The sequence below is a fragment of the Corvus hawaiiensis genome, chromosome Z, assembly GCF_020740725.1.
Source record: "Corvus hawaiiensis isolate bCorHaw1 chromosome Z, bCorHaw1.pri.cur, whole genome shotgun sequence".
Lineage (NCBI taxonomy): Eukaryota > Metazoa > Chordata > Aves > Passeriformes > Corvidae > Corvus > Corvus hawaiiensis.
The window spans coordinates 58,337,220-58,351,375 of NC_063255.1; the positions used below are offsets into that span (position 1 = coordinate 58,337,220).

At 36.7% G+C, this 14,156-nt stretch overlaps 1 protein-coding gene across 15 annotated transcripts in view; it reads left to right on the plus strand.

Moving 5' to 3' along the window:
• The window catches only part of MEF2C (myocyte enhancer factor 2C), a 136,466-nt gene that overhangs the window by 95,475 nt on the left and 26,835 nt on the right, over window positions 1-14,156 (plus strand). For 11 of the 15 annotated variants that reach the window (XM_048290841.1, XM_048290843.1, XM_048290846.1 and 8 more), the window contains 3 exons: window positions 3,487-3,630; window positions 10,091-10,277; window positions 11,380-11,427. In XM_048290841.1, coding sequence (XP_048146798.1) covers window positions 3,487-3,630; window positions 10,091-10,277; window positions 11,380-11,427 — 379 coding nt within the window. Of the gene's footprint in view, window positions 1-3,486; window positions 3,631-3,691; window positions 3,830-10,090; window positions 10,278-11,379; window positions 11,428-14,156 lie in introns of all 15 variants that reach the window. The other 4 variants (XM_048290844.1, XM_048290847.1, XM_048290842.1 and 1 more) reach the window with 2 other exon arrangements.

Below are 14,156 nucleotides of genomic sequence, written 5' to 3' on the forward strand. Positions count from 1 at the left end.
TCAGCACCACTTGTGCTGTATGAACGTGTGTTGTGTTGAAGCACAACAATAAATGAAGGAAAAAAAATGAGAGATTTAATGTGGTAGTTAATGATGTGAAGGAGAGTAAAATAACAAACAAGGTAATACGATAGGGAAAACTGTAGCCTGCATGTTGAGATGCCAGAGATAATACTAAGATGTTCAGGGTCATTATTTCTGTCCTTTCTGTCTGATACAACTCATTGCCTTAGTGCAGAGTTTGTCACTTCCAGCCTTCTCTCCTCTCCAGTGGAGGACTGTGATGTGAGTGTGTGCATTCCAGTCCCTGTGTAATCTATCAATCTGTTCTTCTGTCTTTTCCCTTAAAACTTCAGTTTTTATTCAATGCCAAGCAAATCTAGGGCAAAGAGAGAGGTCTCAAAGACAGTGAAGTTTCATGAAAATTATATGTTCTTGTGCAAAAAAAGAGAAACCAGAAATTACTCCCAGAAAGACTCCCCGCTGGAAGCAGCATTGCAGCCTGAGTCCTGACAGAGAGAAGCAGCAAAGATCAGCAGAAGGATGGGTACCGAGGAGATCTTCTCTGCATATTGCACTTTACCCCAAAATGCAGTTCACAGGAGACCAGACATTAGTTCCAGCACTCACAAAGCTAGGAGCTGTGCCTCTGAGTCCAGCATATATGAGGAAATTCCTGTTGCTTAGCCTTAACCCATCTCATTGAAATATGTCTTGTTTTAGTTTGGGATTTGTGCGGTGTTTTGTTGGCAGTGGCTGGGGGATTGTGTCTGTGTTTGTTTGCTTGTTTGTTTGTTTTGATTTTATTTTTTTTTGAGATGTGGTGGTCTGCATTACTGAGCTTGATTTGCACCATCAGCCAAGGTACCAGCCAAACACACTAGACTGATGTTTTTTGCAAGGAAAAAGTTTGCCTCTACTCTTTAGGGCTAAAGTTATTTTTGGATAGAATATCAACACAATTTTATTAAATTTGGTTCTTGTCTTTTCTGGTGAAAATAGAGATTGGTTTTTCTCTGCCTTGTGTGGCAAGCCACCTGCTTTCTAAAAGCATGAAAATAATGTAAAAGTAAATAAGTAATAAAAGCATGGGAGGGAATCCAGTCTCTTTGGAGATTGTTGCAAGACATATGTTGGCTCACATTGCCTTTCCTCTTTTGAGCATCTGAAAGGTGCAGTGCATCCCTGAACCTCTACAAACCATAGTAGCAACTGTTTCACCTGAGTGCTACGTAATCGTTTGCAGAGCTTTAGGTCATTGTGAGTATGCTAAGGACAAGATGCATCTACTTCACCCAGACACAGTCTTGTGAATGCAGTAGACAAGGATTTGCGATGGATAGGAGGGGAAAAGATTCAAATAGGCTACAAAACATTCCTCCTGTTCTTCTGTTTTCATATTTCTTTTTGTCTGTCATCTCAAAGCCTGGAGTTGAGGAAGCCATTTAGTCCAGCTCACATCCTCATCAGTCCTCAGGGACTCCATGGGAATCAGCAGGACTCCATCAGTGAATCAGATGAGCTCAGGAAATGTTCCCAAGTGTGCTGATCTTGGTTTCATGTCTGGACAGCTTGATCTAATCTTGAAACAGAATATTTTATGTATTTAGAGGACAACTGTTTTGTCCTTACATGAAGAGAAGAATGTTAGTTGAGATTACAATGAGACATTTTGCTTTTACTATATCTTGTTGTGTCTATTAAATGTATTAAACAGCAGCTGATTGCAAAACCCTCTTTCTAATTGGCTTGTTTCAAGCTACTAGCAGTAGATATCATGCACAACTATGTCTGTTTTGCTAACTGAACATTTAACATTTAAAAGAAAAAAGAGAGAGAAGAGGGAGAGAAAAAAGTTGTAGGGAATCATTCAGGTTGTTTTAGCATCTCAAGTTTTTATTCCATTGGATTATAATTTTATTGGTGTGTCAGAAGTAGCTTGTGGAATTGACTTGAAGTGTCTATAGACATGAAGTTTGAAAAGAAAGACCTACATTAAGCCATCCTTCCACAAATGTCTAAATCTGTTTCAGAGGTCTACAATGTGAGATTGGAAGGGTCAGAACTCTTAGGGCAGATCACTATGACTTTGCTTAGTTGATGAAAATGGAAGGTTCAGGGTTTTTTCCATAGTATGAGAACAAGGTATGATATTACAATACTTAAGGGTAGTAACAGTAGCAAGCCAAACATTTTCATAAAGAAAATAATTATGAAATATACTATTCCTGAAGGAACAAAAAGCTCAGATGATACACAACCATTCTAAGAAGGCAAAAAGAAACCAGAGTATCCCACACTGACAGACAGCACAAGCATAGCCACTTATTAACACACATTAGGTGTTATGTGATATTTTCGTTGAACTTGATATTGCTCAGCCAGGTTTCAACACAGAATGGACTGCAAGCTGACTTTAAAAATTTGTAGACAGCCAACTGGACTTTGAAGAGTTTTTCAGTGAGATATTCTTGAACCTAAATATGAGAATCATTAATATATTGGCTTTATGTACTCTTGCTTGTACTTGAGGAGTCCACACTTTTTTCTCATATTCTTTTACCTTAATATGGCCTGTGGCTGTTCTTTGGTGTTCTGTAAAGGTAGGTCACTTAAAACCTATTTGAAGCCAGACAACTATTCTGAATTGCAAGCTACTGATTTCATTCTGTTTTTAAGATTTTTCAACTCTGCTATCTTAGTGATGATAAACATGGTCGTGAGTATTTGAGTAGCTGAACATGAAATTCTTTCATTTTGACTTTTCACTAAGCATCTGTTTTAGCAGTGCTTTTCCCAGTACATTAAGCTTCAGCCCTGTGCATTTGTAGCACTGTAAGTGTAGTCAATAAAAAGTAAACACTATGTCTAGAAGATCTTCATTGTTATTTCATAGCCATATTATCAACTCTGCCCTCCCTCTTGTACTATCAAAAGCATACACACTTAGGAATGACATTGCTAAAGTCATTCCTAGAATTCAGTTTAGGTAATTATTATTCTTCTGTGAAGAAATCTATTCCTAAATATGTTGCAGGTTTGATTCTTTTTTCATTTCCTCCTCCTGCATCCTTCAGAAAAGAAAAGAAAAACATCAGTGTATTCCACTGTAAACAGTATGGATAGATATGTTACATTTGGTTTATGTCAAAATAAATTGCATTCTGTGTGTTTAGCTTAAACCCTAAATGCTGTGGGATATGGGGATCATGGAGCAGGGGAGATACTAGCATAGGTACTTTGCTCGTTGCCAGATTCATTCTTTATTGATTGGCTCCAGCTTCAGCAGAGAGGTCTTGTATGGTCCTCACTTGGCACTCATAATTGGAGACCTACAGCATCAGTGTGGTGGATCATTAGTCACCTTCTTTCCTTAAAGCATAATGTAAAACTTTCCTATGATGAGCCATTTGTGTTTCTTTAACACTACTGAGTCTTTCTTGCAGCCTTTGTCAAGGATGGAACTTTCCAAATTATGTATTTCAGACATTGAGAAAGAAAGGACTTAATGGCTGTGACAGTCCAGACCCTGATGCAGACGATTCAGTAGGTCACAGCCCTGAGTCTGAGGACAAGTACAGAAAAATTAATGAAGATATTGATCTAATGATCAGCAGGCAAAGATTATGTGTAAGTACTCTGAGCTCCTTTTCATTTTTTTTACTTTCTGATATTTCTCTGAACCTGGCAGGCATTGCACAAGAAAGAAAGCAAAGGTTGTGAAAGCCCTGATCCTGACTCCTCTTATGCTCTCACCCCACGCACTGAAGAAAAATACAAAAAAATTAATGAAGAATTTGATAATATGATCAAGAGCCATAAAATACCTGTAAGTACCAAAGGTTAGATGGCTGTCTGCTGGTAACTGCTGCAGTAACAAACCATAACCCTTTCAGTTCTGGCTTCTTAAGGAAATAATTTCTGCTAGAAAGAGGCTTTAATAGCCAAATATGTAACTAAACACTGTGGTCAGAAAATTTCTCACAGCATACTTTTCTTTCAAGTCTCTAACTCTGACACACAGACAAAGCCCATTATGGGTGAAACCTACGGAAGGAAGTGAAATATTCATATATGAACTATATTCACTTGATTTACAGAACTGTTTTACCACATCACTTGCCCAAATTATACCTAAAAAATAACAGTGGAAATCTTTCTTTGTGGACAGGCTAACAAATCCACACAATACTTTCTGTGGTGATACAGAAAAAACAATGTGGAAATGAAATTCCTTTTTATATAGTAATTAGTGTGTTTTGTGTGTGTAACTTCAATTCCCAATTGTCTCTGCTAAACTCAGTTGCAGCACTGAAGGGTTACAGCTACTTGCTCACTGCAGAGAAACAGACTGCATGAGAGCCTAATGGCAGGATTCAGACATGTTTGTGTGTTGGGGTGATTTTACAGCTTTATCAGAGAATTTGCTTTGACCTCATCAGCATTTCTCTAATGCTTTAACATGAGATAAATTTTGTTTTAACCAAGTCAAAATTTCTAACAGTCATATGCCTTGCCAGATATTTAAGAGAAATAACTCTGCATGTGCTATTTGGCTTGCACAAGACATACAAAGGATGAATACTTGGTCATTATGTTTGATATTACATTTATAAAGCAAACAAAAAGAATATGGAGGTTTGGAGGTTATATTTAGTTGATCTTCCAACTGTCTGCGGAAGTAGGAAACCAGATATTGACTCAGATCCAAAGAAGCATTTGAATTTGCATAGGTAACTGCTTATTTCTAAAAGACAAGAGATTATGTGTCTGTGTTCATTCGTCATTCCCATACAAAAGTTGCATGGTTATCTACCAAAAACATTGTCTGGATACCCAGAATGAGCAGTGTCTTCTGTAGTGTTAGTCATTTGCACATACAAAATTTGACACCTAAGATGAGGATACTTCTTAAGGAGGCTCAGATTCTGTCTCAAGCACTCTAAGTGTTCTTTCCATTAATTCTCAGCAGAAGGATTTTTCACTCAAGGTAATTAAAATTTGAAGGAGTTCTCACATCATGCCAAAAATATTTTGGAAAAAAATAAGAAGACTAAATAACACTTTCCCAGAGATCAGAAATGCACCAAATTTGATAAAGTAATATTTGAAATGGCTGGTTAAGGATGCCCAACATGTATATAGAATATCAGGAAGGAATACAGATATGTCCCAATCTTTTTACCTCCTTTTTTATTTGCTTCTTTTGGAAAACTGTTTTTCTCAGAACAAAAAGCTCTAAAGCTGTCACCGTGCATTTGGTTTCTCAGGATAAAACTCAGTTTGACAAATGATGACTGCAGCATTTGGGGAGACTGTAATAAGCCAGAATGCTTAACCCTTTTTCACATCAAAATCTCACCAATTGTCATTCTTCCATTTCTTTTCTCTTTCAAGGATGACTTTTGGCTTTTTCAAATCAAACTGACAGAGTTTTCACCAAGCTACTTTTCTGCCTTAAAAATGTATTTGGGATGACCCTTCAGAACCTCTGTTTATCTTATGCTACCTGCTTCTTTCCTAACAAAATAGACATGCTATAATCATCTGAAATCTTAAGACAATTAAAAAAAAAAAACAAAACCTTGAGAAAAAACCTTCATTCCTGTAGTAGTGAGTTCTGTCACTCCTTATCTCGATAAACATTTTGGGAAATTGTCTTTTCTGTAAACTCAGGAAATGAATAAGATTTGGAAACAACACAGTTAATCTGAGCATGGTACATGAGTTTTGTTTTCCCAAAATTAATAGGATTTCCTACTGGTTGCTTTCATTAAATGTAACTTTTTGACATAAAATATAGTCCTACTTCAGCAATTATTTGGTGATTTAGGGTATAACTTCCTACCTTTTGGGATGTTGTGAGGTGCAGTGTATTAATATTTTTGTGAAATTACTTCAGAGATGTGTCAGAGATGAACTGCCAAAAGTTAGCATTTTTTCATGTAAGACAGAATAGCCCTTCTCTAAATACTTCATATGCAGAGCTCAGGGTCTGTATCCTCCATCAAGCTGCTTACCTCAAAAGGAAGAAACAGTAGATATATTCTGCTAATGCAATAGGAACTCCTTCTCTTGGCATAAGCTAAGATGTAATGGGCAAGATAGAGCTCACAACTAGTGCATAATGGAAATTTGTAACTACTTGGTTTTATATATATATATATTGTATAGAGTAATATCCTTAACTGGACAAATCAGAATAACTAAGTCAGGGAAGATATATTCATTTACTTGTGATCATCAAAGGTAACCAAGAAATCTGTGGAGAAGAAAGCAAAATTAATCATAAAGTCACCAAGTCTCTAAATCACTACTGACAGAATATATGAAACAATGCCTTGCCTGGGCCTGGTCTTGTAATGTAAAAAAGCTGCTGCCAAATGAAAACAACATTGGCTTTTGCTCCTAACAGCCAAGCCCAATAATGCTCCCTCAGATAATTTTCTGGGGATAAGTATATTGTTCTAAACCATCTGATAATAATTAGACATTTATTTGTAATTTTCATAAGAGTGATGAAAGCAGAGGAGACAGAAATAGCCCTCTAGAAACCTATAAGTATCTCTGTCTCTGAATAAATGAAGGCCTGGTTGAACAAGGGAGGAATAAAACCAATATTTAACACAGAATATTTGGTTCATTAACTTCCAAGGGGGTTGAGTGTCCAACATTTTGTTTTGCATCATGTACCACAGCTTGTGGAGTATGCATTTTACACTGTGCTGTACACTGGCAATATCATCTCTGGTGAGCCATCTGCCCCTTTGGCAGTGGTGTCCAAAGGAGAAAAGACAAAGGGAGGGGGAAAAAAGGCAAAATGTGGCCAAAAAACAAAAAAGCAAACATGCTGAAGCAGTGGGAAGTGTACTTATCTCTGAGGTGAATCCTTTGAACAGTACCCAGCAGGCTTTTGACACCTTTTGATGTCAAATAACAGTCTCACAGACAATTTCTTAGCTTTGTTTGGTTGTTAGTTCAGGCCAGGAACAATTCCCAGTAGTCAGTCTATGTGCAGTTATGATTTTTTTGAGGTTGAGAAAGCTTAATGGTATGGACATGAACTGCTCTGTGGCCTCAGACGGCCTCAGTTCCTCCCTAGTTCCTACTAATATAGATATTACACAAGTGCACCAAAAAATTTAACGTCCGTCAGGCTGAGATGGAATCAATGTGTCCTGTGGTTTACCACCAGGAATGACTAGGAAATCTGCATGAGGTTGCAGGTCTTGGTAAGAGATTTGTAAGACTTTATTAAAGTCAGACAAACAGAGCAAACTGTAGTTAGAGGTGTAGTGTTTAATACTGATGTTTATCCAGTCAAACTACTCTCTCTAACTTTTGACTGTGTAGAAGAAAAAATAAAAACTACTGTATTTCAGATATAGTACATATTGTGCTGAAAGGCAAAGAGTAAACTGACTTCGCCCTGATAAAATTGCCTATGAAGTGCTAGGTAAATAAATGTAAGTAGATCCAGAGAGTAGGTAAAATGATGAAAACTAGACTATTAGTACAGAAATTAAACAAATAATTCAACTACTTTAAAAATATATTTTTAAAATGGCAAAATGAAAGCTAAGTTTCAGATGACTAGGGAGACTGGCAACCTCAAAAGCAACCAAGACTGGAGCTCTTTTGTGCTGTACTAATGTACAAAAAGAAGAATCTAGCTCTTGAACAGTTTGGTTTGTAGATGGAAGGAAGAGCATAGTGGTGAAAGCAAACAAGCTTGTTGAATTCTGGCAAGACCTTCAGTTCTGCATTTGTTTTAGTTTATATAACAGAAATTTAGATTAGGAAAAGATGTTAAGAAAATAGAGGCAATAATAGTCTCTACCACTACTCAGAGGGCAGACTTCATAGGTTTTGTGACATGGGTGAAGAAAATATTGTGTGAAGTGCTCTCCTGTGGGTAACAGTCAATGCAACATGGACTGGCACTCAAGCAGGCAGGACCATGGGCTCAAAGACACCAGGGAGAGAACTCCATCACAGCCCTGAGTGCTGCAATAACGAGAAACTCCATATTGGCTTATTCATGTCTCACATAAGGCTGTAATTTGGGGTGAAACATGAAGAGCTAGTCAGATCCTCCTGTGAATTCATGGGCTAAAACCTTTTGAAAAGGTAGGAATTAGCAGCAGCTGACTTTGAGCTCCACAAACTGTCATGTGCTTCTGACTAACATGGGATTTAGGAACCTTTTGGGTCCTTCTGTGGCCAGTAGAAAGAATGACTTGCTTCAAAACATACCTTCAAGCTGATAAAATGTTTCAGATTATGCTATATGAACCTATTTCCAAGGAGCCTAAATCTCAATTATAAGGATGCAGATTGCATGTAGATTCTTACATCTGTAGATTAGATGTAGAATATGAGGATTACCAAAACACCTCGCCTTCCTTTCCTACCTCTACTTAAATCAATCAGCTCTATGAAATATACAGGCTTGGGAGTGCACTTCAGCTTCTCAGCAAGGGGAAGCAAATTCTCGTGTGCAGCCCCCAGGCTGGGGAGCAATGCCAGCAGGCCCATCCACTGAACTACTGTTATAGCCATCTCTTGCAGAAAGGAGGCCACAGGCTACTGAGAAGGTATCAGAGATAAATTAACACCTTGAAATAATTCAAAGGCATTTGTGTAAATTATCCTTAACCTCATAACCTGAAAATTTTGATCTGTGTTTCAGCGGTTAGGCAAAATAATTCCTCTATATTTAGAGTAAAATTTTCTTTGTCCCTAGAGAGGACCAAGAAAGAAAAAAAATAAGCTTAATTGATAACTGTAATTTGATGGATAGTGCTGTAATACACAAGGCATAGCCAACAGCTCCAGCCAGAGAAGAGACATGGGGGGCACAAGGTCAGGGTGCCTCAGTTGCCTGACTAACAGATAATATGTCCAGCTCTCCATGTATTCCCTCCAGGTTCTTGAAGACACACCAATACTATCAGCTGCCAACAATAAATTTAAAACCTGTGATTTCCTCCCTTGGAATATATTACCAGGCTACTTTAAAGAATTTTTTTGATATGTTTAAGCTCTTGAAGCTTATAAGATTGCTAAACTGCAAATCGAGGGGTACTTAGCTTGCATTCAGGTATTGAATATTTAAAATCTCAGGTAATTCTGAAAAGGTTTTTGTGATCAAAAAGGTGAAAAATTAATAATTTTTTAAACAAATAAATTAAATACAGATTTCTAATGTAATCATAACTTTTATAGAAATACAAGCAACTGCTACCTGAGAAAACCCCAACCAACCAAGGAAACCTGAGCTTCCTGAGAGCATAATCAGATATGCATCTCCTCACACACTCTGTTAGTGAGGTACATTATTTGGGGTTTTTTTTGAAAAGCACTCTTGCAAAGGGAAGTGGTTCAGGAGAAGATGTCGAATTTAAGTATGAAAAGAGTATATTGAAAATGCATCACTAAAAACCACCTCCTCCCCCCCAAAATAACCCCACAAATACTAGTGTGTATCTAAATTTCTTGTATTTGTTAGCTGTCTCTGAGGAGAACTTTACTTCTTTTAAGACCTTACAAGCTAAGATAGAAACTCAGTAAAAAGTGATTTGTTGGTGTCTTTTACGTGATTTGGGGTAATTCTGGTTGCTAAAACAACACAAGCTGAAATTAAAGTCTTTCCTTTTGCATTCTGCCCCTTCTAATGTTTTTCCATGCAATGAAGTCACCATTGTCATGTACCCTCAGTCTTGCAGTCATCTGTGACACTAGATTAAGGTATGACAAGTGAACAATTATGACTTCACAGAATGAAAGAAATAGAAAATTAAGCTGCATTAGGCAGAAGGTTTTTTTAAACAAGAAAAATATAGAAAAAAATAAAAAATCTTTCCACTTCTTACAAAGTAAATATGCAAGCTGCATTAAAGGAAGATAGAATCATGATTCGAAAAATCATATTTAAAAGCCTTGGTAACTCTTTTGAAATTCTTTTCTTGAGTCTTGGGGGAAAGGGACAAGCATAAATATTTTAACCACCAAGTACAAAAGGCTGTACTTGAAGTCTGTTGCATTTTTGTACTATCCTCGTCTTTGTTTTCCTTTTTTCCTTGTACAGGCTGTTCCACCACCAAACTTTGAGATGCCAGTTTCTATCCCAGTGTCCAACCACAACAGTTTGGTGTACAGTAACCCAGTTGGCTCACTGGGAAACCCCAACCTTTTGCCACTGGCTCACCCTTCTTTGCAAAGGAATAGCATGTCTCCTGGTGTGACACACCGGCCTCCAAGTGCAGGTAACACAGGTAGGCTCTGTTCAATCCTATCCCTTCAAATGCTCTACTATCAGCTGCTTGCATGCTTTGGGTCACTTTAAACTGTACTCCAAGAAACAAAAACTCTATTTTTAACAGTCATAACAGTTTGTCCAAAATTGCTGTGTTGAAAAATCAAAAGAGACAAAAAAAAAAGAAAAGCTGAATGTTGACTAAGACTGAAGAAAATCAATGGAGGTAAAAAGGGTAAAAAGGGAGGGTAAAAGGGCAGACAACATGTTCTTTCATAAAAATCAGCTTATCTATTTAATTAATGCAAGAACTTACTATACCATAAAGCTGAGGAGAAAATGTAGCCAAAGCAAAAAAATTGAAGCAAGTAAATTAGAACACTCATTACTTTAATAATCAGTCTACAGGCTAAATGCACAATTTATTTTTATTGATTCATTCACAAGTTCCTTGATGGGTTAATGTCAGTTGAGCTCTGTAGTTCAGGCCCTTACATAGCAAGAGGTTGTGCTTTGTTCTGGTGATGATGAGGGCTCATCTCTGAATAGGAAAAATGGGGATTAGGTTATTTCAATCTGTCTGGCTCCAGCAACATCAAGACCTTCAAGTACACCAGGTTCAACAAATCATTTGAAGTCTCCAAGTGCAAAGAGAAGTTTTAAAAATCCTTAGTGTGAATGTTTGTGAAAGGCTGAGGAAATTAAAAACTATGTAAATATATATACCTTCTGAGTTCCGTTCTTGTCCAGGAACCTTCAGCCTCTTCCTCCCAATCATTTGCTTTTCTGACTAACATTCAACTAAAGACAGTTTTCAAATTAAGGACTACTATACATATCTTTCAAAAATAATTTTTCATATGCTGTGGAAGTATGAAACTAAAATAAGGAAATTACGGGTCGTCCATATTTTGTGTGTCCTTGAAAGGCAAGTGTCTCATACAGGTAACACTAAACTTTATGATATTATAATTATGGGTCTGATTCAACTGCCTGTTGAAGTCAGAGGAAAGAAATGGTGGGTACTGCAGCAGGCTGATTGAAGGTAGAGAAAATGCTTTGAATGTTTGAGTGTTGTAATTTATTATGCTCATTTACAGCATTTCATTTCAACCCCGTAGGTGGCCTGATGGGTGGGGACCTCACAACCGGTGCAGGCACCAGTGCAGGTAAAGAGAAGAGAGTTTATATTTATTTTTCCAAGTGAATAAAGGACTTACTTCAAAAGTTGAGTTCTAAAATAGCTCCATTTTGGAGGTGGGATATTAAAAATTGATTGGCATTTGTTTAATTCCCTCAGCTGGGTTGTGGAGAGTTCATTGATATTTGTGCTTCTCTTATTAGTGGAAAGAGCCTTGTTTTCCAGCAGCATCAAAAATCTCGCACCTCAACAAATTCCACAGAAACAGATGTCTAGTTTCCTTCACATTAGCCTTTACATAAAAACTTTAAGGTACATTGCTTTGCCCTGTTCAAGGAAAACTCGTAGTGGAGCCAGTGTTAGAAACCCTGATCCTTTTTGCATCCTGGGAAAGTTTGCCATTGACTTTAGTGGAATTGGTGTTTCATTTTATGAATTTAAGCTTGAATTATGATTTCAATATTGAGTTGCTCATTGGACTTCTGTGTACTGTGTGAAGATTATATTTCAAAGCCCTGCTCTAAGACCATTGCTAGTCAGCAAAATCTGTTAGCATTTACTTAAATAATTAGTAATTAACTTAAGCTTAGTTACACGTGTTTGCTTAACTGGTTTGAGACACAATAGGTAAAGGATTTTCAAAATACCCAGGCAGAGAAAAAGATTAGCCATTTAGTCCTGCTCACTTAGAACTAATGAGAACTGTACTTGCTAAGGTCTGTGTTATCAAAGCAATGTTATCAGAGTAGTCCCCTTTGCTCAGTAAACTCAGTGGTTTGTAAGAAATATCAGCAATGTTACATTATGACAAATACACATTACAAAAGGCAATGGCAAAATTAATTTTGCAGTTTGAGAAGTAAACACATATGTTCACAGAAAACAAGCTGAGTGGTAAAGCATGGTATTTTGCTGCGGTAACTGCTGTCAGAGAAAATTGTGTGGGAAAATAGTTGGAAGATCCATTTTGTGCCCTATAAACCAAGGCAGATATAAATGGCAATTCCAATATTGTCTCTTAAAATTACTGATAAAGAAATTTTGGATATAATGGTTTGGGTTTTTTTCTCCTTTGTCTATCCTCAACGTGAATTAAGGACCCCCACTCGCCTTTTATCTTCACACATAGATGAGTCACAGATATTTATGTGGTGCATTCATAGTATAATTAGAGCTGCACAGCACTGTACCAGAAAGGCACTTTCTGCTAAAGTTTTGAGGAGTCATTTTGTATTAATTTTGGAGTAGGGAAAGCAGACCATGGAAACTTCACTATCAGTCTCCGTTGTTCTCAAAAAAGAGAAAGCATGACAGAAAATTATAATTTTGTTCATTATCTCTAGTTAACCTGCAAAACAGAGCTAAAGAAAGATTCATTCTGCAGTGTTCGCATTTCATCTTACTTTTAAGCTTGTGTAGAATTTCAGAAACAGCGGCAGACAGACTTGCGTAGGAATTGACCGCCCTATTAAGGGGCTCCCTCTCCCGGCTCATTTAGAAATATCATCACCTCGTTACTGGTCTCCCGTTCCTTTAAATAGACGCTGAAAAGCCGTTAGTAAAAGCAGTGTTTTCTTTTAAAACACGAGCATACTAAAATTAAAATTCATCTGCTTGTGCATTTCTCATAATAATCCTTGTGCTTAAAAAAATCTGAGTATCACTACACCAGTTGAAAATTTATATTCTTTCTAAATATTTTTTTCTTGGAAATATATAAAAAACATATATAAGCATAGAAGACAATGGTTTGATTGTTTACCCACAAATTAAGAATTTGCATTAAGCTCTCAAGCAATGTAACTTTGGAGTAGGCAATTGATTTGAGGGGCATATATATGAGGGACATTGCTAGGAATGCATCATAAATATTTAATTGCAGTAATAGTCTTTGTTCTTTGTTAGGCAATAAGAGCTTTAAACGTCATTGAAGAAGAGCTTTCTAAATCTCTTCAATGCAGAACAATAGGAAGAATTTGATAAAGGGCTGAAGGAAGATGGAAAGATCATAATAAGGTTGAATCCTCTGTCTTAGTTGCATCATTCCACAAAGGCACTATTTTGGACAGTCATCTTTCTTTAGGGTGCAGAAGAATAAACATCAAAAGTTCTCTTTGTTCATCATTTTTCACAGGAAACAAAGAATTCTCTGTTTTCTTCTATTTAGCATCTGAGAAGCTGGTAGCATGATCATGTTTGGGTTCATATTTCTGGCCAAATTAGAACCTTCTGAATTTGCATTTTTCCACAATATCCAAAAATAGCATATGTTCAAAATAATATACTCCAAGAAGAAGAGTCTCAACAGTTTCATTTCTGCTATTATAAAATGAAACTACTTTTAGTTACTAACACCAGACCTCAGTTTCTGCACTACTTCAATAAACTACAATAAAATAAATTGCACTATAACTGCAATATCAGATATGGAAAAAGATTATTTAAGCCTGTGTTTTAAGAAGTATGTTATTTCATTGGTTTGGATTATTTCAAATAATAACCCTGGAATCATCCACAATTTACCTTGGGAGTCAACCTAAGACAAAAATAGATCTTAAAAAGCTGACTACTTCTTTAATATATTACACAACTAATTACCATCTATGGTATTTTTAAGTTAAACAAAGGTTGTCTCAGGTTTGTTGGAGGAAATTTGTTCTTAGCCAAACACTGATTGAATAGTTTCTATCATGTGATAGTAGCAAGTGCCAACAAAATTGGAGTGAACTTCACACTTATTATCATTGCTAAATTATA